Source organism: Rattus rattus, chromosome X (assembly GCF_011064425.1).
Source record: "Rattus rattus isolate New Zealand chromosome X, Rrattus_CSIRO_v1, whole genome shotgun sequence".
NCBI lineage: Eukaryota > Metazoa > Chordata > Mammalia > Rodentia > Muridae > Rattus > Rattus rattus.
Window position 1 is genome coordinate 31945536 of NC_046172.1, and position 23384 is coordinate 31968919.

General features: G+C 46.3%; 1 protein-coding gene and 1 long non-coding RNA gene across 2 annotated transcripts in view; one reads left to right on the plus strand and one right to left on the minus strand.

Moving 5' to 3' along the window:
* Phka2 (phosphorylase kinase regulatory subunit alpha 2) overlaps nucleotides 1-6848 on the plus strand; it is a 101350-nt gene extending 94502 nt beyond the window's left edge. Inside the window, 5 exon segments of the mRNA XM_032889580.1 lie at nucleotides 882-935; nucleotides 3257-3424; nucleotides 5136-5189; nucleotides 5897-6097; nucleotides 6649-6848. Coding sequence (XP_032745471.1) covers nucleotides 882-935; nucleotides 3257-3424; nucleotides 5136-5189; nucleotides 5897-6097; nucleotides 6649-6819 — 648 coding nt within the window. The 3' untranslated portion in view covers nucleotides 6820-6848.
* Nucleotides 6849-9422: 2574 nt separating this feature from the next.
* Nucleotides 9423-22355, minus strand: LOC116888309. Its single transcript, XR_004386302.1, has 3 exons — nucleotides 22314-22355; nucleotides 20582-20587; nucleotides 9423-9624 (listed from the first exon to the last, which is right to left on the minus strand). It is a non-coding gene; the product is annotated as an uncharacterized LOC116888309 (long non-coding RNA).
* Between the last annotated feature and the right edge of the window lie 1029 nt (nucleotides 22356-23384).

The following is a 23384-nucleotide window of genomic DNA, read 5'->3' on the forward strand; positions in this document are numbered from 1 at the left end:
ACTACATCTGGTTTTGGATTCATATTTCTAATGATGTGCTATCTCTGGACCAGGAAAGAATAACCCATGTGATGGCACATAATGCAGAGTGTAGACCATACGGAGTCTCTCATTTAGGCTTCTAAGAAGTGATTTTCCAAACTTCCTCTGTCAGCCACTCGGTGGCACCGTCCCTCTGGGTACCCACAGCTCCAAGGCCTGATCCTGGGTGAACATGGATGGCTTCTTCTATTTAGTGCTGCCCTTGCCTATGCTAGGGATGAAATGATTACCTTCCTCTTCTGTTGTGTTTATATGCAGTCAGTCAGTACCAGCTTTGTATTTGCCTACTCATGTCAAGAAAATGTTCTCTGGCCAAAATGTAATGGGTATCAACGGTATATAACTTTGTTCTCATTTTTGCAAGCTGCCACCACAGACATAGCCCTGTATGCAAATTAAGGGTGCCATTTAGGTTCTTAGATGAGAAACGGCGAATATGGCCAAAGGTCATCAGCCTAATCCACTATGCACATTTAAAACGAATCGATGGGATGCCTCTTGGATGCCAGACTTTAGTAGCTAAAGTTAGAGGTCTTTTAATCTCTATAGATGTTTACGAAACAGCATAAACTGTTTGCATGGCATGGCATGGCTGTGACTTTGGAACATGTGTGCTACTCTACCAAGGAAAAGAACCTGGCAACACTTAATCTTTAAAGCCAAGCTGGGCTGTAAGGGAGCAGTGCCTCTGTATCTGTCACTGCTACTCAATGACAAGTCCTGTAGGTCTTATCTCTGCTTTCAGTCTGTACTTGTCATGTTGCTCTGTGTTTCTTCTCAACTACTGGTGCCTCTTGGTATCACTGCGTGTGACTGGGTCTAATCTTTCTCTTTTATAGTTCTTTCCACTGGGCCAAGCTGTGCCCAACAGTTTACATTCCATCAAGTCTGTGGTAAATTTGTATTGGCATCTCACTCCTCCCTGTCTTCTCCTCCTTGTCTCTAGTGTTCAAGTTCTCTTCTGTCCTTACCCATGTTCCCAGCTCAGCCCCACTATGTTTAGGATGTGTGTGTGCATGCATACATGTAGTTTTGAACATGGAACTGAGGTCCTCACACATTCTAAGCAAATACTCTAGCCCTGAGCTTCACCGCACCCCTCATCCCTGACTTCTGATAGTTTGAGTAAAGATTAAGGCAGTGGTTCTCAACCTGTGTGTTGCAACCCCTTTGGGGGTTCAACTGACCCTTTCATGGGAGTCACCTATAAATATCTGCATATCAGATATTTATATTATGATTCATAACAGGAGCAAAATTACAGTTATGAAGTAACAATGAAAATAATTTTATGGTTTACAACATGAGGAACTGTATGAAATGGTCACAGCATTAGGAAGGTCGAGAATCACTGGGTTAAGGGTTTTTAGTTGATGGTAGAGGTATTTTCCAACTGTAAGTTTGAGAAAATTCTAGAAAAGTTTAGATATTCCTGAACCAAACTTTATTTTCTATCTTAAGCTCTTAGATCTTGGCTTGTCAAACTCCTCAATACATTGTGGGTGAAACGTGCTTACCTTATCAACTCCTAGGAATTTCCAGAATCTTTAAACACTGGTTCCACCCCTCTTTCTTGTTTGTTTGGCAGTGCTGAGGACAGAACTCAGGAATTTGAGCATGCTAGACAGGCACTCTATCACTGACCCTCATTCCCAGCCCAGATGCCCTTTTATTGAGTGTTGAACTACTGCTCCTCCCACCCCAGGCTAAGCACCACTTTCTACTTTCCTATCCCAGCTGAGCATGTGGCCCTAGCTCATGTGGAGGCCCAGGAAATGTTCTAATTGCAGAGGCAAGTCTGAATCTGCCTCCCAAAACCAGAAGGAGAAAATCAGCTGAGTCACTGATGAGTGTGGCTGTAATTACTTTTATTTGTAGCTAATTGTTGCCTTATTTAAATGGCAGTAATGAGCCCAGCAGAATAACCCAACCTAACTGCCTTTTCAAAATAAGATCTTTTGAAGTCAAAATGAGTTCTGAGAGAAGAATCCCACCTCCCACCCTGCTAGTGTGCTTAATATTTGGATTTTATTTTTAAACCTTTAAATTTGATGTTGCACATTGTGAAGTGAAAGGGCCAAATAGTCCAAACCAAAACATATGTAGCGATGTGTGTTAACGTTGTTCCAACCCGAGGAATCTGTCCAGGGCAAGTCAGTCAGTGAGGTGTCCACACCTGATCTCTGCCCCTGGGTGATCAACAGCCCAGGAGCACTTGTCTTGTGGACTCTAGAGAAGTCTAGCCTCCCAGAAATGGAAAGAAGATATCACGCTGTAACCATTGTCAACAGGTTGAAGCTGAAGGCTACCATAGCCTAGCCTTAGAAGAAAACTCAGGACCAACAGCTAACGAGCAAAAATCAGGATTGAAAAGCATAGGCAGAAAACCAAAAACCAGTGACCCCACTGCTCAGCGTGAATTCCTAGTTGACTTTCTATCTTCGCTTCCTGATCCATTCTTTCTCACTGTAAACATGCGGTACTCTCTGTGGTATTTATCCTATGGGCAGGTGAAGGTGATAGTCACTTCTCTGTGGCACTGCTAAAGTAAAGCAGGCTCTGAGACATTTGCTCCTGCCCCAGGCTGTCCTTCCTCCCTACCCACCTCCCTCTCTCTAAGACCACCTCTCCACACACTCTCAGAGCTTGCTTCCCTTAGATAGGCTTCGTATGCCTGACTAGTGACCTCTGAGGGAGTAGCCTTCAGGGTGACAGCTGCCCCCTGAGCGCTCATCACAAGCAACAAGGACTTTCAGGCTTGGGTGTTTGTGTGCCTTCACAAAGTAGATGGCTGCAGACAGCTCCCCTAGGGAGGTTATGTCCCTGTTGTGTAGATCACTGGGGTAATAGGTGGTACTGACATAGGGCTCAGGCAGCCTAAACCTGGGTGCTGCCAGAGCTGCTCTCGAACTTGGCTCCAACACCTAATGGCAGAGCCCACACTTATACCTCTTTGTTCTCTGTCCTGTGAGCTCAGGGTCCCCTGGTGTTATACTACTTCCTAGGTCTTGGGAAGAATTGAGCTATGAAGAAAGAGCATGAAAAATTAAATCCAACATCAGGTACCCGACAAAAAGAAGTCAAGGGGCCCTATGCCCTTGACTGGGTGACATATAGAGGGAGATTCTGACGAATTTGCTGATCTGGCCTTCAAAGTGGCCATCTTTTCCCTGGGGCACCTGCTACTAAAGGCCATATGGTGTCTGTTTTTCAGAGGTGCAGCACACCGTCCTCCCCGACAGGCACGTCATCTACAGACTCTGGAGGACACCACCTTGGCTGGGGAGAACAGCAGGGCCAGTGGCTGCGCAGGAGAAGATTGGATGGGGCTATCAACAGGGTCCCCGTGGGATTTCTGAGAGTGTGGAAGATCCTTCAGAAGGTGAGATGGGTGCTGAGGAGACATGGGCTCTCGGGAAAATGAGCCCAACCCTACCTACCTTCAGGAGGCACAGTGCCCCTGCCAAATACCAGGTAGCAGATGGCTAGAGAACATGTCTCAGCCTACAGCAAGACACCGTGGCATCTAGGGCTAGGTGGCTCTACTGTAGTGCTGTCTTGTGCGCTATTATATAGGAAGCAGAGGACCCACAGCATTAACTGGGTCTGGATTGGCTAGCTACCAAGCTGACAGCTCCTCAAGCTGGAGGCTGACAGACACGGTATCTGAATCATTCAGGAACATGACAGCCTCTTCTACCTGCTAAGTGTTCAAGGGTACAAAGAAGCAAAATATTATAGCCTGACCCCAGAAGCCATGTTCCCACCTGCTCTGGGATAACCCTGTTTCCATGGCTGGAAGATAGAGAGCCTACAGTCCCCATCCCTTAACCAGCGCCCATTGCTCCGATAGCAGTGAAATAGGGCTGTGCTTCCCATCTGCCTAGGGGCTGTTAACATTTCACTGGACTTTGGAGTTTGAAACTGACAGGAAGTGACGTATCCACAGACTGCCGTGCACCACACACCTGAATGCAGGAGGGCCTGTCTAAAACACCTGCTGCTAAAGTGAGGGTAGCGTGGGAAGTCAGGGCCACTTTGTTCTCAACACCCCACAATCCATCTTCTCCCACATTCATACTCCAGAGTATTCACACCACTCCCAAGGCCCCACCAGGGTTTGTCCTGCCTCCCCTATGGAGGGACAGTATGCCTCATTTAAAAGCTTTGCAAAGCAAGACAGATTTCTTTTTTCTCGGAACCATTCCTTTTTAGCTCCTTTCACAGAAGGAGAGGAGAGAACTGCTGTGATCCCAAGTGAGACTCCTTTGTGAAGTCCTAGCCCACTGTCTTCTTTCGGCAGCAGGTGCCCAGGGCCAGTCACAGAGCTTCAGGGCCTATGCTCTGTGGACCAAGGCCTTGCTGAAGACAGCTGCCTGCAGAGGCCCCAGGTCCACCCTTGTAGACTTTTGTGGGGAGCCCTCGAGCCAGCCAATATGAACGCAGGGCAGCTGCTGCCAACTGGAGTGTAAAAGGTGACCAGTTAGACTAGGCCCAACTATTCCTCGAAAATCTCAGTCGTTCTGGGGTACCATACATTTCCGGCCAGGCTTCTGCTGGCCCAATACCAAGATGCTTTTATTATGAAAAAGCAGTGTTTTATATTGCGCCCTGTTGGTATTTATATACATGTGTGCGTGTGTGTGCATGTGCTCCAGTCTTTTGTGATCGGTGCTTATTATAGAAATCTCAAAAATAGACGGCTGCAAAGGCACAGGAGCATTACTCCACCAATGGGAGCCATGAAAGTCTCCCTTCATTATGGCACTAAAGGGGGCCTGGCAGGCTCCAGGGTCCAGTTGCCAAGTGCAGTGCAGAGCCTCTTGGGAGGAGGACGCAGCAGCTCCCTAGGACACTGTTCCTGCCCCAATCTGAAAGATGCCTGCTGGTCTCCCCAGAATTGTTCCATCGAAAACCCAGCCTGTGGGCAGTGAGAACAAGACTCTAAAAATAACTCTGACAGTCTGGCATGTTCCAACCCTCGTGCAGATTTCCAGGGCAAGGAAAGCTGTATGTGCGTGTGTGACTGTGTGAGCAAGCACACACTTGTGGTGTCCTGGAATCTGACTGAGATGTCTGTGTTCTGCTTCTAGTGCCATGGTCTGTCCATCGACGGTTATGTCCTCCCATCTTCAACAACCCAAGAGGTAAAGTGAGAAGACCCAGCTCGCAGCCCAGCCGTGGGCTTGCCCCATGGCTGATTCTGCCTATGCCTTACAGAATTATTCTATGGAGCCAGGCCATCTATAGGTCTGATCACTGTAACTGTGTCACCCTCAAATTGTACAAAATTCCTTTCTTCTTACCTTTCCCTCTCAGTCCCCTCAGCAATAGCATTTATAAACTCTGGGCCCCTAAAACCCCACCCAGACCCTGTCACACATGCACGAGACCCATGCAGGGCCCTTTCAAGCACGAAAGCAGCCTTCTTCAGTTTATTCACCATTCATGAATGGGGTATCTTCAGCCTTCAAGCACAAGGCACCACTTCCAGGCGTTTTTTTAAAAAACAGATTTTGTCTTCTCTCCTTTTTTTCCTTTTCTTTTGTTTTTTTCTTTTACCCTGCCCAAGGTACCATTCTTTATACCATGGGGAATTTCCTTAAGAAACAAGAAATGGCCCCTGTTCCCTAAAAGTCTCAGTCAAAAGACAGACAAAAGGAACTAGAATAAGCTCAGCTGGCCCTGGGGAACAGCAGTCACCCCTACTCCGGAAGGCTGCTGCACAGAATCAAGACAGTGGACAGGAGGGAGGCAGCCTTTGAACCGAGCTCCGACAGCGCTAGGGCAGCATTGACTATCGGGCTCTGTCTGCTTCATCTTTCACACTGACAACCTGCTGATCATTTGGTAGATGACCCCTTGTGAGATCAAGTTCGCTGTCCATGTGGAATCAGTGCTCAACCGTGTGTCCCAGCCTGAGTATCGGCAGCTACTGGTAGAAGCCATCATGGTACTGACACTGCTCTCAGATACGGAAATGGACAGTATCGGGGGCATCATCCATGTGGACCAGATAGTGCGGCTAGCCAATCAGCTGTTCCTGCAGGACCAGGTGGGTGTAACTGGGCCAATGGCAGGGTAGTTGGTTTGCTTACTAGTTCTCCCTGGGCATGCTGGAGATTGTGTCTAATTGGAAGGTGTACTCAAACCAGGAAAATGTCACCACAGATGGTAAAAAAAAAAAAAAAGTCAACCATTTAGTTAGGAGATGGCAAAGTTGGCCACTTGGGAACTCTAACAACCTTTGGGGAAGCTGGTCTTTGTTGTTGTAGGTTCGATCCCAGACACTACCATTTGCCGCATACCTGGCTCTTCGTAAACTACTTACCCTGTACATGAAATTGAGTCGGACAAAGAAGCTGTCATCTCCACGAATCAGTACTGAGCAGCAAAGGGGGGAGGGGTCTGTGAAAACACAGTATCCACATTCTGTGTCATTGTCACATGTTACCTGCCTCGTGACTCTGGGTTCCTGCCATGAGGCCTAGCCTCCAGCTTCCAGCCCCACCTATAGTCCCCCAGACCACCTCCAACATGCAGAGTACTTTGTGAAGGAAAAGAAATGGATTCTACTCATTTTTTCCTGCTTTTTTCTGACTGCAGGTGTCATTTGGAACCACAGATGTCCTGGAAAAAGACCAAGCCACAGGAATTTGCCACCTCTTTTATGACAGTGCTCCCAGTGGGGCTTATGGCACAATGACCTACCTAACGAAAGCGGTAGCTTCTCATTTGCAGGACCTTTTGCCCAGTTCAGGCTGCCAGATGCAGTAAGGCCTCACCCATAAACATGACCACCCTGACTCTCATTTGGAGCCTCATTGGGAACTTTCTTCTGCCTTCCCCCTAGAGCCCCTTTTCTGTCACCAGAGCATGTCCCACCGGAAAGCTTCACAAGGAGAGATGACAGCACTCAGGCTAAAAGCAGGGTGTGTTTAAGCCACAGATAATGCTGATGAATCCACTGCTCCCCTGAGAAGCACCCTGGGATCATTTTCTAGGTTCATGTCACTGAACATTTGTCACAGCATCTGCTCTCATGGACTCCAAAAAGGAACTGGAAATTGGTCTCTTTTGAGTGCAGAGTGAGCTGAGAAGCAGCTTAAATTGGCTCTCACCAAGAGTTACAGAAATAGGTTCGATGAGCTAGTGACACATCTTGAAGGTAGAAAGATCCTTCAGCAACAATAGCTAGACAGGCAGACCCTGACAGGGGCACATCTTAACAGAATGAGTTCTATCTGAACCAAGCTGTTTACCAAACAGAATAAGTCTCTCTGGAAAAAAATTTTAATGCCCCACTCTACTCGGGTCATGTAATTCTTCATTGCCAAAATGGACTAAATTTTCCCTAGTTAACTTTGTCCTGTAGTCTTCAGAGGAGCTTCTCCTGGTGTTCATGAATTAATGGAGTCTCCTCTTGCCTTAGGAAAATCCCTTATCTTCCTGAATCCAGAAAACAATAACAACGACAGAAAAAGTATCTGACTTTTCTGATAGGCAGACAAACCTTTGTTTTAGGATTGTAACAGGTAGGAAGTCCCATGGAAAGGCCTGTGTCCCTGCCCGACCCCCCCCCCCAGAGCATTGTCATGCATGCCTAGAGCATGTTCCTGCAGAAACAATGCTCCCTTTTCTACAGAAGCACTCACAGATGGGTATGGGTATGGTCAGGGCACCGTGACAGACAAGGCTCAGGCCTGACAAGGTCTGTTGAATCTGTCACCATTTTCCTGGTGAATAGAATTTCTTTTAAAGCCTTGTCTTCCCCATGTTAGGACAGGGATGAAAAGAATAGTTTCTGTGAATAATCAGCCTTGAAAGACAATGTCACTGGTGCCCAAGTGTCATGTTCCCGTTTGGTTGTGAAAGGTTACAGTTCACAGTGACTTTTCACCTCTGAAATGGAAACAAGGCTGCTCCCTCAGCTTCTCACATTTATGTGGAGATGAAAGGAGGATGGTGCTTGGAGGTGCCCACGCCCTCATAGTGTAGATGCAGGGATCGTGACTTTATTCTCAAAGCAGAAGATAGCAGGAGCCATGGTGTTCCTCAGCATCTCTAGGCATTTTTTAAAAAATGTATTTATCTGTTTCTGTGTGTATTGTGTGTGTGCGTGTCTGTCGTGTGTGTGCGTGTGTGCATGTGTGTGCGTGTGTGTGCGCGTGCGCGCGTGCCACCTGTGTAGGGGTCCCTGTGTAGGCCAGAAGGAAGCATTGGATCCCCAGGAGCTGGAGCTGTTGGCAGTTTTGACCAAACTCAGGTCCTCTGGGAAGAGCAGCGATCACTCTTAACTGCTAATCCATCTCTCCTGCCCTCTTGTATCTTTAACACATTTTCAGTATAATCCAGGCTCAGAGTCATATAATTGGCTAACAGCCTCCCTGGTAGAGAATTTTGAACATACAGTAAAAAAAGATGCTGGCATAAAAGTGCCCAGTGCTGCATGAGAGAAGTTCTAGAAGAACTAGTCCTTCAGACTGGGCCCAGTGCTACCTCTGAGCACTCAGCCTGCCAGTGATGTGGCTGTGACGTGAGAAGTAGCAGCTGCTGCTCTGGGCTCAAGATGAGCCTCTGGCCAAGGAGACGAGCCCCAAAAAGCAATTCGCTGCAGCTTCCCAGCCATTCTTTGAAATCCCTTTCAAATGAAGTCCTGAAATAGGAGTGCATTTCCACAGGCAGCAAGCTGCCAGCTTCAAAGGAGGAGAGCAGGCTTGAAGACGATCCCTTTAGTGAGCCACTGAGGCCATGCCTGCGACACACAGATGTTTGAAAGGATGACAAGCCCACCCTTGCCTACAGGTACTGGTGGGGAAGAAGGCCTCATAGGCCCTGTGGCCTTGGTCTTGGTTGATTGTTCTCCAACTCCCAGGGGCATGGTAGAGAAGCTTTTGTTCCTGTTTTCTCTCCCATAGCTGAAAAGTCAGGTTTTTTTGACCTCTGCAGGGGACTAGAATGTGGTCTCAGAGGACCAACACATCAGGGAATCCAAGAGTTAAAACGTCTTTTAACATATTCAGTTTAAAGGCAGCCCTATGGTCTGTTCTGTGGTTTTAGCATTAAGTTTACTATCCTAGCACTGACACCAGTATTTGGTGTTGCGCAAGCAAATTGATCTCTGTGTGCCTTAGTTTACCCATCTGTAAAGAAGAGTAAGTGGCCTCCTGACTGGTATAGAATTCCATACCAGTTAGGTAGCCAGATATATCCTAGGACAGAAGTAGACCATGTGAAATGAGGAAAGGCTACTGTCAGGTCCAGTGGCTCAAGAGGTAAAAATGTGCCAGGTTATTCCACCCGTCTTCTCGGCACAGGAAATAGTGGTTGTCAGGCCTCAGCTTCCCAGATAGAAAGAATGCAAATGTGTCTGCTGGAACAAAAGGAGAGCCCGCCAATCAGGAGCCAGGAGAAACACTTTGCCAGCTGATTGATGCCATTTATTTCTGGACAAGATGACAGGAGGCTTGGCCTCCCTTTCTATAAATTACAGTGGAGTCATCTCTGTTCTACTGACTTGTGCCCAAGTCTGGCAAGTCACCTTTGTCTGTTCGCTTCCTTATTGTCAAAGGGGACAACAGTCTCCCATCTCTCTCTGTGTGCCACTCTCTTTCAAGGTGACTTCGGCTTTTGAAGTCCCTGCCATCTGCTCTGTGCAGCTCTGTACTTTGCAGGGTAGAAGAACATCATGTTCCCAGAATGCCTTCTGTTCCTAGACATGGCCATTGAGAGTTCTGCCTGTGAAGAAAAGCAGTACTTGGCCCTCTCAGTGCCCCGTACCCCTCATCTGTCCATCAGAAAGCCATAACCTTGAGTCTCGTGAATTCTCAGAGGAATGAGGAGACCAGATATTAAGACTGGTGTCCAATTTTATGCTGTGTACCTGACTGATGTTAGAGAAAATTCTATCAGAAAACTGTCTTTTTAAGAGACTATATATGTGCATTTTTAAGGACTATAATACTTCTCAGAGGGACTGGAATCAATAGAAGCGGCGAACTCTGGACTGTATGACTTTCCCCTTGCCTCACCGCAGTTTATAACTTCCGAAAGACTGAACAAACAATCCAAAGGCATTTGCAGCATGCCTTGTATGGCCAGGCTTCACTAAGTAAGCCCCCAGGAGCTTGGGCATGCACGGTGGCAGCTAACAAGCAGCCTGCTCATTTCTGAAGCCCTCAGAGGAGAGGGCATTGACCAGGCTGCTGCTCCGAGAGCTCTTCGTGCTGATCTGTTGACATTCACATCTCAGTTCTAAATCTGGTGGCTGCTGAAGGCTTCCACCTCCAGCTAGTACAGGTGAGGTGCCAGGCTTTGGAAGGATAGGCTTCGTGTTGACTAAGCTGTGTCCTCATTGAGCACAAGGGATAACTGACTTCATAGCTTCTTTTAGACATAGAGGGGTGGGTGGGCGGGTAGTGTGCAGAGGTGTGCGTTACACCTGTGCACACTTAGAAGCTAGAGGAAGACACTGGGTGTCCTGCTCTATCTCCACCTCACCCCCTTGAAGCAGCACCTCACGGACTCTGGACGTAAGCTAAAAGCCAGCAGGCCTGTCTACTCTCCAGTGTGCCCCCACTTGTGTCCACATGTATCCATATGCATAGATGGTGCAGGAATTCTGGACTACACATGATTTTTTGTATGAGTTTTGGTGGTTTAAACTCAGGTCCTTCTGTTTGCATAGCAATACCTGCTGGGCTCTGTCTAGTCTCACATCTCCTTTTCTGAAGGATTTTCCCAGCTACCAACTCAGGATGGACTTGCCAAGGAGAACTATCAGTAATTGGCTCTAGGCTCTCATTGCTGTCCTGTCACTTTTGACCAAATGTTGTAGTGCTTGTTTGCAAGTAAATCAAATAAATTCTAGCTGGGGAAATATGGAAGATATTCCATAACAAAGATTGGATAATTCACATATCATCAGAACCAAATCTCCAGATTGCTCCCAGTCTCACAGATGTCCCTGATGCAGGATACTGCCACCAAAGCCATCACCTCTGCCTTTCTGGAAACAATGTAGGGACTGCTACCTGTCACTGGCATGGACTGCAAACAGCCACAAGCTGCACTTGGGCAGGAGTGCAGTAGCAGCTGGAGGCAGTGGCCCTTAGCTGTGCATCTGCCTTCTACAGTTGGGGTAGACTCAATCTCACGATGTATAGAGAATGAATAGGGTTAAGAGCAACCATCTGAACAAATGTTAGTCCAGCCAGGATCTAGTTTTTTTGTTCCTTTGTCCAGAAAAAAGATGAGCCTGTGGCCTCTCTTTCCCAGGTGTCTGATCTGGACAGCTCGGCCATCAAAGTCACATAGCAGCAGTGAAGGGAACACCTGGGCCTATCACCCCTGGCTGGAGGCAGGACACTTGTATGTTTGTTCTCGTTGGAAGTGCAGCTGCTGAGCTGCAGTTGTCAGGTCACCACTGGTGTCCAGGGACAGCCCCACCCTGCCCCACAACACAGTCTTCAGCTTCAAGGAGCTGTCATAAATCAGTCCATCAAAGTCTGGGGGAGCTGCTGATGGGCCATACATTCTTCGTGACCACAAACCCAGCCCCATTAGGCTTTCTGGACCATGAGTGACAGCCCATCTGGAACAAGATGCAAATGATTGTCACATCGTTCCTTCTAAGCCCCTAGCCAGCTGGGGGATTTAAAAATAAAGAATTGGAACCGAATCATGGTATAAGCCTCTCTCCTGACAGTGTGAATAATTTTCCCCAGCTGTCACAGGACCTCCTCCTGCATTCTTGTGAGCATGGGAGGCCCTCCCCTAGGCTAGAGGGAGGTACAGCCATCTAGAGGAGGCTCCCCCTCCCCCGGCTCCCTCTCCTTGTCCTCTGGAGAGGCAGGCAAGAACTCCCCTGCATTTCTTTCCTCATTAGGCGCAAGCTGCTGACTCCAGTGTGGGCAGGCTGAGAGGCTTGGAGAGGGCACTATATCAGGGGAGGAGCCTTCTGTGTGGCACTGAGTGGGCCCTGTGACCCAGAAGGATTGGGCCCTTGTGGCCTGAATCTCCTTTTCCTGCCCAGGGCCTGAGACTCATGGAAGACCTGCTCTTCTGAGTGCACTTGGGGTGGGGGGGTGTTACCAGCTGGCCGTCAACGTGGTATTGGCAGCACACATGTATCTGGGTGCCGGAATGGACAGGCAGGAGTTCGGAGGCCCCGTGTCTAGTAAAGACACAAACTAGTCATCAGGAAGAGGGGTTCTGGGGGTGGGGCTAGAGGGACTTGGTGTTTGGGCACTCTATCAGTGCAAACAATGCTAGAACTCCACCGTGCTGTGAACAGCAGAAGAAACAGAACAAAAGCTGCAGTCTGGTGACTGCCAGCCTGGGGCCAAGGAGATGCACAAGTTTCTGGAGGTGAAGCACAGCCTACATCTAATTCACTAAATGCCAGCAACGCACTCCTGGGCCCAGAGCAGGGCAACCTTGTCTTCTCAGCCATGCAAGAGAGCAAGAGAACCATAAACGTCTGTTCCCATATACCTTTTCACGATGTTTCCTGTTGCGCACACCTGATAGACTTTAGATCTCTGATGTCCCCAAGCACCTATAGGCCCTTCAAGTAAGGAAGCATGAGTTACAAGCTCTGTGGCTGAGGCCTTTGAAAGTCGTAAAGGTTTTGCATTCTGCAAGTTGTTCAAAGGCTGCTTCCCCTGCACTTAAAATAGATGTGCTGGGCTGAGTTTTAAATTTGATGATTTTTTTTTCCTCCCAGAAAGGAGGCATAATAAAAAGAAAAAAACAAAAAGCAAGAAAGGAATGTAGTGAGTCACTGAAAGAAGGGAGGCGCTCCCTGAGAAAAGGCAGTCAGGGAACATTCCAGAAGGTTAGCCAGTAGCATGTACCTTGAGGGGCAGAAGTGGAAATGGGCAGAAACCATCTAGAACAGAGGACTGTCTGAGGAGGAAGTGGAGTAAGTGGCCCAGTCCTGTGAGGTGTTTACCTGGAAAAGAGGGGCAGAGGCAAAGCTGAAGCTTCATCCGACACACAAATACCACATCCTATACTTTAAAGCCAGCCTGGGAGTCTGCTGTTCCGTTTGTGAATGGGCAGTCAAGAGCACAGTGTCCTGTCATGGCTCATAACCCCAACATGCCCAGTCTGGCTTTTTTCTGGCCTCAAAGACACATGAGGTTAGAGAGTCCTGGCTCCATGCCTAGAGTTCTGCTGAGACCATTTCTCCAAGTTCCCCAGCTTTCAAGACCTGGGACAACAGCCTAGTAAGCTTCTCTCAAAGGACCCACTTGAAGGTCAGAAGAAAGGTAGATAGAGTTTTGGAAACAGTCAAAGCTGGTAACCAGGATCTTTCAGATGTAATATAGACACAGTCCCCTAGATACCCTTGAGCAGAGGTACCTTTGACACATCTGGAAGTGAGCCAGCTGCAACTGCTTCCTGAGCCCCGATCCTCTCTTCACCAGATCTGCCAGCAGGCATCAGCATTTCAGCCACCATGCTGCTTAGAGTGATTATATACAGTCTCTTGGTGCCTCAGTTTTCTCCTCTCTGAAATATATGGTGATTATACAATCTATCTGTGTGTGGTAAGTCTAGAGGTCAGCAAGACAATGAATGCACGTAACGATGAATGCTTAACAATGTTCTACTGTACAAGAATTGTTGGCCTGTGAATCTGCAAGCCAGGCTGTACTCTGAAGAACAGGCCAGTATGCTTCTGAAACATGAAATTTGCATTCAGACAGGCGACCTTTGCACCGTGCCTATGAATTGTGACTCAGCTTTCCCAGTGTGTTTTCTCAGTATACAATGTGGATGATAATTCGCATCAATAGAAAGTTTGGGCAGGTCTTACACAGCAGCTAGTAGAGAGAACTACATTGTGCGACATTGAACTCTGAGGACCCCAAGCTGGCTTACCTGGTGTGAGGTCAAAAATTTAACCATCTGCTGTGAACACCTAGAGTGGCCAAGGCCCTGCCCTGTGGTCCACTCTAAATATTCCACTCCCCTCCTGCAGCTAGGGTAGAGCATGGCCCCGGAGAAGGGAAACATCTTAACCCCTGACATGCTTTCTTCCCCTTGGCACTTGGCACCTAAGGGCCTCTTATTGCAAAGTGCCCCTGCTTTCCTTGAGAGAAATATGGATGCTCTTAGGAGGTAGAGTGGGGACGAGAAGATGATCAGTGGGTAAAGTGCTTTGCAACAATGAAATGGGAGACGGGAGAATTCCAGAAGCTGTTAATCCCAAAGAAGGGAGGAAAAAGGCAGCCAACCCAAACCATTGTGGCCAAATTAAGTGATTAAATGAGCACTTTCATTAATGTACAATGGCTGCCTTCCCCCAAGGTGGGGTTCAAGAGATCAGCATTGGACATAGGGAATATAAGGTTTTTATAGCTTAGGGCTAGAGGGTATCCAAATGGAGGGTTTAGCTGGCGAACAGGGTTACAGGAGCAGTACATAAGTGTAACAAGTTAGTCATAACAGCTTCCTGAAACAAGGACATGTTTGCAAGATGGTCATAACAACTTTTTTGAAACAAAGACATAGTTGCTGTTTCCCAGAACAGGCAGTACAGAACCATTTGTAGTTAAAGTTGCAGGTTGGGCAGAGCCCAATCCGTAAGAAACAGAGGTTTACCTCATAAACAGGAATGAATCTACTTTGTCTTATAAGATGCTTTTCCAGCCTAATATGGAAGCAGGATAGTTCATCAAGCTAGCCTGACATAGCCAGCAGTGAACAACAAAAAAGTCCCTGACTCAAACAAAGTGGGAAGAAGGGGCTGACATAGGGGTTGTCTTTTGTCCTCCACAATGTCCCCCATAGTACAGGCGCCTGCACTCACACACACACACACACACACACACACACACACACACACACACACACATCATATACACAGAGGGGGAAAAGAATGCAGGGAGGAACCTGGAGTTTGTTGGGAAGGAAGAAAGCCGAGGAAGCTGACCTTGCTTTTTGTCTGAGTTACTGGACACCCTCAGAACACATGGAGTGGGTTGCTACCAGGGCCACCTGCAACTGTGGGAGAATGAGGTCAGGAACATGCAACAGACAGAGCTGCTTTTCCTCAAGCCTCTGTCCCCACACCACAGCCTTGGGTCAGAAGAACTGCCCAATGCCAGCAGTGCTACAGGGCACTGGCCCCGGGCCAAGGCCTACATGCAGCCAACTCCAGCTCAGTGACTGGCTCTGTGATCACACCTCTGCTTCCCGTGGTTCTTGCAAGAGACAAACATATTAATACTTGTAATAGTTCGTGGATAGCACTTGGTACATAGTAAATGCTAAATAAATGTTAAATTTTACAATATAGGTAGGAGTAACAAACATTCAAAGAATTCTTTTTAGAGATAGCCCCAAATGCCTTCTCTCCCCTCCACTCATGGCAGCCAGCTCCTGCTGCCTCTGAAACACTAGTAGCTGCATAAGAGGGTGAAGAAACCAGAGTTCCACTCTCCATTTGTAAACTGATTCCTTTCCCACTCAGGACCCCCTGTCTTTCACTGCAATGACGAAGTGCCTGTAAAGTGGACACGACAGGGTTTGGTTTTCATTTTCTGCCCACTGTTACCAGGCCCGTGTGTAGAACCACCCCCAAGCTCATCAGGCAGCCTCGGGGATCCCTCCACCCTCGCTTGCAGGAGCTTTGACTCAACCCTGTTTCTTTCTCTCAATTGATCACTCCAAACACCCACACTGGGTGCTTGTGAATCTCAACTCTACATGGAGGGGAAGCCCCAGCAATTCAAGCACCCAGTGAGCACATGCTTTTCCAACCCCTTTGGGGTGCCATCTCCACTGAGCCCCCTGTAGAAGCTGTCCACTATGCCAGGTGACCAATAGAACTGGCAGAAATCCATTTCCAGTGTCCTCTCCCCCTCTCTCCCTGGGAGACATTTCAACTGGCAACACTGGGGGTGAGGGCTGGGTGCCTCCAGGGCTCACCGAGGCAGTGGCAGATCTAGGCTATAATTAAACCAGACTGTGAACATATTGTTCATGGAAACCTTAGCAGAATATGAGTCATATTGGCAAAGTGAATCACACGGCCTCAGAGTTTCCATTTATATTTGCTGAATTGGGGGACTTTATACTTCGGTTCAGGATTACTGTCCCCTATTTGTTCTTTTAGCATCAAGGATGGACATTGCTAAGGGGCACTTGAACAGCCAGAAAGAACCTTGAGACTGGGGCGGACACTTATCCTAGACACTTAACATTTCTTTAGCCCTAGGGATTCCTCCCCTGGGGTGGATGGCACCTTAGGCTTGCCAGAGACAGGAAATAAAATAGAGGGAAACCTGACCATTTTGACTGTTGTAATATATAGAAAACATTTAAACATAAAACTGGGGAAAGAGGAGGAGATTGAAGTTCTGGACTCAGATAACTCAAATGAAGTCTCATAAACAGCTTTCGGGCAATTCAGAGACCAAGTACCAGGCAGTATAGTGACCACATGCAGCCTCCAACTTCTGCTTAAGCTTTCTGGGTCTCTATTTTGTCCTCTGTGAACCAGGGGCAATGACAATAGCCCTTTCCTCACAGGATGGCTAGAAAATGTTAGTGAGCGATGGGAAGGCTGAGAATGGTGTGTAGAGGACAAGCTGAGGGTCTGCTGTTTTCATCACTGACATCAATGTCACCAGCCCTTCAGTGGCATTACTGAACACCAAGGGAACTTTGCAGAAAACCATGGTCAGGAGACTGGGCAGAGGTGACATTCCCAAGGGAGGAAAGCTGCACCCTATCTGGTCAGTTTTGCTATGAGCAAGGAAACATTGATTCCATCACGTAATTAACAGCAACCCTGAGCGAGGCTCCTTCATGCATTCCCATGGTACTCTGCCACACAGGCATTCTGGAAGAAGGGAACAGCTTTCTCCCTTGAGATTTGCAGGGTCGGATCTAGAGTAAATAGTAATGAGTGGGAAGCTGTCTGCCACTTTGGGCCATGCCAGGCTATGGACTAAGAGTCCCTATAGCCGTGACAAAGCCACTCTCATCACTCAACATATTGGAGGCACTACAAGTTCTAACACTGTCACTTCATTTGGATCTCTCCAGAGGTGGGGGCCATTCCAATGACAGATTCCCTGAGAGCTATTTCATCTACTCACACCCAACATGCAAGTGGCCTCAAAGAAACAGACCTCTGTCCCAATAAGGAATGGCTTTATCGTCCTATATTTCCTATGCATTGGACAGTCTTTATGGACCAAGCTTCAAGTGATGAATTAACTTGTTCTCTTGTAATTTATTAATTGGAGATGAGCATAATACCCAGATGAAGTTTCCATTTGGTGTAGGATAAATGGTGTTCCCAAGCTGAAGGAGCTGGGATTCTTGCCAAGAACAAAGGATTGTGACATTTTCATTGGCCCAAGATAATCTTGTTCGGAGCTCCAAGAACATTCTCTGAAAAGCTTATGGCAATATCCAACAGGCTTCCTTTAAGAAAACTTCCATCCCAAATAGTTCAGGGACCCCACGAAGGGATAATGTGGCAGGGTAGGGATGTCCTCTGCTCTCACCATAGGATATCCGCACATAATGACATCTGACCCATGTATTCTTCTGAAAAGGAACGATGCTAGGGACAAAGCCTAGAACACAATTCCAAGGTAGACCACACACTCTGACAATCCACACTCCACTTCATGGTGATAGTCATTAGAGTTTCCTCAGAATTGTCACCTATTTAACCCTTTAGACACAGACTCTAAAGTTTTGCCCTTGGCCTGAGAAGCCCCAAACCCCACACTAGGAAAACACATTTCTAAGGAAGTCCAGGACCCTCCTGAGGGACCACCTGGAAAACACATCCAACTGACTTCTCATTCTTCCTTAGCAGACACGGGGGCGCACTGAACACTGGCAGTCAGCTATTCCTACATAAGTGCTTAGCACCTACTCCCAGACTCACCTCCTGATATGCTGATCCCCAATGCACTGCTCATTACCTAATATGCTTATCACCTTCTGTGCTCGCCATCTGATAGGCTTACCACACAATATGCTTATTTACCTAGCATGCTCAGTCTGTCCCATCAGAGACCCTAGTTGATGTGCCAGAGCCACCCACCTATGCTGAGCTAAATTGGAGCCTGGTTCTTTAATTAGAAATGCTTGTCCTTGCTCTGAATCCCCAATAATGTGGAAAGGGCACTTGGATTGGAGTCAAAGGATATCAGCTTGACTTTCCGACTCCACAAATTCATCTGTTACCTTTCACTTTAAATGTCATGCAGAAGACCTTTTAGAGCCAGGCACATGCCTGTAATCCCTAGCACTGAAGAGGCTGAGACAACGTGATTCTGAATTCAAGGCCAGCCTGGGCTGCATAATGAGTTCAAAGTTAGCCCGAGACACACAGCCAAACTCGGTCTCAAAATAAAACAACAAAATGAAAACTTAAAAAATCTCATCAAATGCTGTGTATGGTAGCATTGAGAGGCAGAAGCAGGAGGATTTTCAGCTCCTCCCCAGCCTGGGCTACACAGCAAGGTTTTGTCAAACAAAACAAAACGGAACAGAAAATTCTATTTGTCTAGAGTGTATAGTGATGGGGGTGGTGGTGGTGGTGGTGAGATAAATGGCAATTTAATTAAACCTGAAAAATCAATGCTCTGAGTAAAAGCAAACAAGTCAGTTTATTCACCAAGGGTGATGACATTGAATTTTCCCAATAAAGGAGTCTGTCAGAGTTTTAAAAATTCAGATATATGCTTCTTATAGAAAAAATGCATAAAAGAATAAAGATTCAAAATAAAATGCCCAAGAATTTTTCAGAAAGGAAGCTGGAGAGAAGGCTCAGTGGTGAAGAGCACTGACTGCTCTTCTAGAGGATTCTGGTTTAATTCTCTCACAGGGCGGCTCACAACCGTCAGCAACTTGAGTTCCAGGGGATCTGACGCCATCTTCTGGCCTCTGCGAGCACTGCATGCATGTGGTATACAGACTTGCATGTGTGCAAAAACACCCATACAAATAAACTAAAAATAAATAAATCTCATAAAAAGTTTTAACTCGGAAAAAAGCATTTAGAAAAGAATAATAAGTAATCAGCAAAAGCAGAGGTAGGAAGAAAGTTAAAGCTCAAAATATTCCCCAAAAGGACAGTATATCTATGGCAGAAATAGAATAAAAACCACATAAGTTCCTGAGTTCAGATCCCAGCATCCATACAAAAGACTGAATAACACTGTAGGTCTACAACCAGCAGAGTCAGACACGTCCCCAGGATTCATTAACCAGCCCGTGTAAATGAATCTATAAGCTCCATGAGAGCTTCCTGAGTGAGAGACCCTGAGTCAAAAAGGTGGCAAGCATTAGAGAAAGACACCCAACGTTGACCTTTGGCCCACATATGGATGCATACTTGTATATGTGCACATAGCTATGTATGCATATAGCACACACATACAACAGAAATAAGAACTACATATATCTAACAACTGAAATGTTAGCAAGGGTATAAAATAATGAGCACAACTAATAATTTATGGTAAAAGCAAATGCATAGGGTTTTCCTGTGTATGCAAGATATATATAATATTTTTGCTCAAATTCAGTTTCTCCTACCATACCCTCACAACACAAAATAGTCCTGTTACCAGATGTTTGGGGAGGTTCCATGCCCATCCAGAAGCAAGTCTACAGCAGACACCATCTGGGCATTCTCTAATTCAATTCAGTTCTGATGCTAGCTACTGAAAATAGGGTTAGACTCCACAGGCTAAGGGCTCAGTCCCACAGGACTCCAACAACCCCCGCACCCACCTCCAGAAGCCACTCACAAGCACTTCTAACCTGGCAACTATCCATTAGAGTTGCCACAGCCCCCAACTCGGGTTAGATTAATATGCCAGAGTGCCTCACAGAATTCAAGGAAACACAGTTACCGCTTTAATAGAAAGGATGTCACAAGGGATACGGAGAGGTGCATAGAGAAATCATACTGGGAAGGGCATCCAACAGACTCTACAGGTTTGGCTTTAGGAAGGTCTCTAAGCCGTGTACTTTGTGGGTTTCCATGAAGACTTCATTACATATGCAGAACTGATTAAAGTCTTGGCCATTAAATGAGGAGCTGAGTCCCCCTCCCCTCTCTGGAGCTTGGTGAATGGAGCTAAAAGCCCCAGGACTCTAATCCTACCTCAGTTTTTTTTTTTTTTCAGAGCCTAGCTCCCAATCAGAGACTTTCTCAGGCTGAGGGGCAGTGAGCTCATTAGCATGCAAAAGGGCATATCACTGGGAAGATTGAAAGGGTTTTCAGAATTGTATGCCAGGAAATGGAGTGAAAACAAATATACATTTTACGATATTATATATTCTTCACATAAAAAGCATGTGTAATCACAGATTGGATTCGCGGCCACAAAGACAGTTAAGATTTCAAGGAAAAAAAAATCAAACAATGACCACATTTAAATATGGAATCTTTTAAATGGGGGAAAATAAGGAACTTGCTTCCAGAAAACTGTTAGAGAGGAAAATCAACAGGAAATTAGTTCTTAGAAAACAGTGTAAAGGGGACCACTTCCCACTAAGAGCGACGCATGCAGTGAAAGCAGTGCTCAAAGGAAATTTTGTAGCCTTGAATGTCTTCATTATTTTAAATAATCTTTACAAATTAAATCTCTATGTCAATCTTTACAAAATTAGAAAAACAGCAAAATTATAACTCAACAGAAATCAGAAGACATTTTTAGAGAAAAGACCTGAACATGCAGGCAAGGTAGAGCACATCTGTCATCCAAACACTTGGGAAGGGGAGGCCAGACGATGAAGAATTTGAGGATGTTCTTGGCGATACCATTAGTTTGAAGCCAGCCTGGGCTACATAATAAAAGGATGACTTGGAAAGAAGTGGAAGGAAATATCCCCCCATCTCAGAGGGTCAATACATACAAATGCTGGCACTTAGGGCTGAAGACACAACTCAGTCGGTAGACTAATTAGCATGTATAAAGCCCTAGGTTCTGTTCCCCAGCACCACAGATTGAGGATGTAGTAGCACGTGCCTGTAATCCAATCGTTCAGGAAATAGAGGCAAGCGAATCAGAAAGTCCCTGAGTTTTTTGGTTTTTGTGTTCTTGAAGTGCTCCGAAACCACTCATGGTAGAGGCAATTGGAAGAGGAACTTAGAAAGCGTTTTTGCAGAAAAGCCCCGACTCATGACTTTGGCCCATAAGGTAAGAACAGGCTGAAAGCCCGGCTCTCCTGTACCTACCTCCTTAAATTTGAGTCAGACTCCTGCTTGATTTTGCATAGGCATGTTACTTCCTCAATAGGTCTGTCTAAACACCCACTGACGCCTACCCTATTTCATTCCCCTTCTACACTAAAGACAAAAAATAAGGCATTGACTGAAAGCTGCAATTGCCTTGAACTCCAGGAACAGCAAAGCCTGTAGGGCAGCCCACAGGCCCTGCCTAGGTAAGAGCAAACATCTCCAACAGTGGGGCTCTAATCTGGAGAGAGTCTGTCCTGAGAACTAAAGTGGGTGTTCACAGCTTTAACAGCACACTGGCCCCAGCTTGCAGGATCAGCTGTGAGACAAAGATGAGTAGCATCGGTCTTCACCAGGACTGGTGAAGTATGAACGCCTCTTACTTCTTGCTCTCACTCAGTCCGTGTTTTCCTCCACAGTGAGTGGCCCTTTGGCCACTGTCCACTTATTGTAAATGGTACCTATCTTTTACACTCTGTTCTGCATGCCTGGTCTGGATTCTTCCAATGGAGATTGTAAGGACAGAAGGTGGGAAGTGATGTCCTAGTAACAGAACCAGATGAAAACTGGACAGAAGACTAAAGTCTCACATGGACTGAGTGAGAGTGGACATTGGCCAGAGACATGGCTGTCCAGGTGGTTGGCCCATTTGGATTGCCTCTTAGAGGAAAGGGCAATGGTTTATCATTTCCCTCCCTCTCTTTCCCCCCCCTTCCTTTCCTATTTTAAATTAAAAAGCATCCTACTACATAATAATCTTACGTGGCTTAGGGATCTTGGATCCAGGCTTAGATAATTAATAATTAATGACCTCCTGGCAATTCAAGGTGTCACAGCTCCTCCTGAAGCTAGAGGTGTAACTCAGGTCCTGTTCCTCCAACTAGTAATTAGAGTCACGAAGTCCTAGTTTTTACAAGCAGTTGGTCATATGGAAGGGACCAGTCATAACATCTCCTACACCTTTTATCTCACTACTTAATTGATCTCTTTTAAATAGTTGATTTGTTTGAGAATCGTGTACCATGTGTTTTGATCATACTCTCTCTCTCTCTCTCTCTCTCTCTCTCTCTCTGTCTCTCTCTCTCTCTCTCTCTCCAACTCCTCTTGGATCCACCCCCTTTCCTACCTACCCTACTTCGTGTCTTGTTTCGTTAAGTCACCAACTCCATTTTTTTTTGCCTGTATAGTCTTATATGAGGGGCCTTCCACTGGAACATATTTGACTTAGATTCTTTTATTTTTATTTTTTTTAAAACAGGATCTCCCTTGGGGGTTGGGGATTTAGCTCAGTGGTAGAGCGCTTGCCTAGGAAGCGCAAGGCCCTGGGTTCGGTCCCCAGCTCCGGAAAAAAAAAAAAAAAAAAAGAACTAAAACAGGATCTCCCTGTGTGGTCCTGGCGATCCTGGAACTCACTCTGTAGACAAGGCTGGCCTTGATCCCAACATCGATCCATCTGACTCTAGCTCCCCAGTGTGAGGATCAAAAGTCTGTGTTGTCACGCCTGATTTTTGACTTAGATTCTTAATGTATGCTTAGATCACTATTATTTAATATTAAGATAGTGATCCTCAACATTGGGTGTATATTAGACTATATAGGGAACTTTTAAAAATACACAGATCTTCAATTAACCATCTGGACTTAAGAATTCCTGGTTCATACTAATGTGCATCCTAGGTGAGAGATGTAGTTTTTATAGATTTCAGCAAATGCAGCATAAAAAGAAGATAAAACAGCAGGCAATATCACTGGTGCCCGGTAAAATACACGTCATCCAGATAAATTGGAATTTCAAACTAACAGTGAATATTTTCGTGCATATTTCCCAAATATGAAATAGGGTATAGATCACACTGATAATACCAGCCCTTGGAAGGCTGAGGCAGGAAGGTTGGCAGATTTCAAGTTCGAGGCCAGCCTGGGCTCCATAGGGAGAACTTGTTCCCAAATACAAAACAAATCAAAGGAAAAAGGGCACACTTTCATTTAAAAAAACACTAAAATCACAAGACATGATTTCAGTTATCAATACTATATTTGACCAATGTACTAATTTTTAATAAATATCAAGAGCTCTAAAAAATTTTGTTGCTATATTTGTTATGCAGTA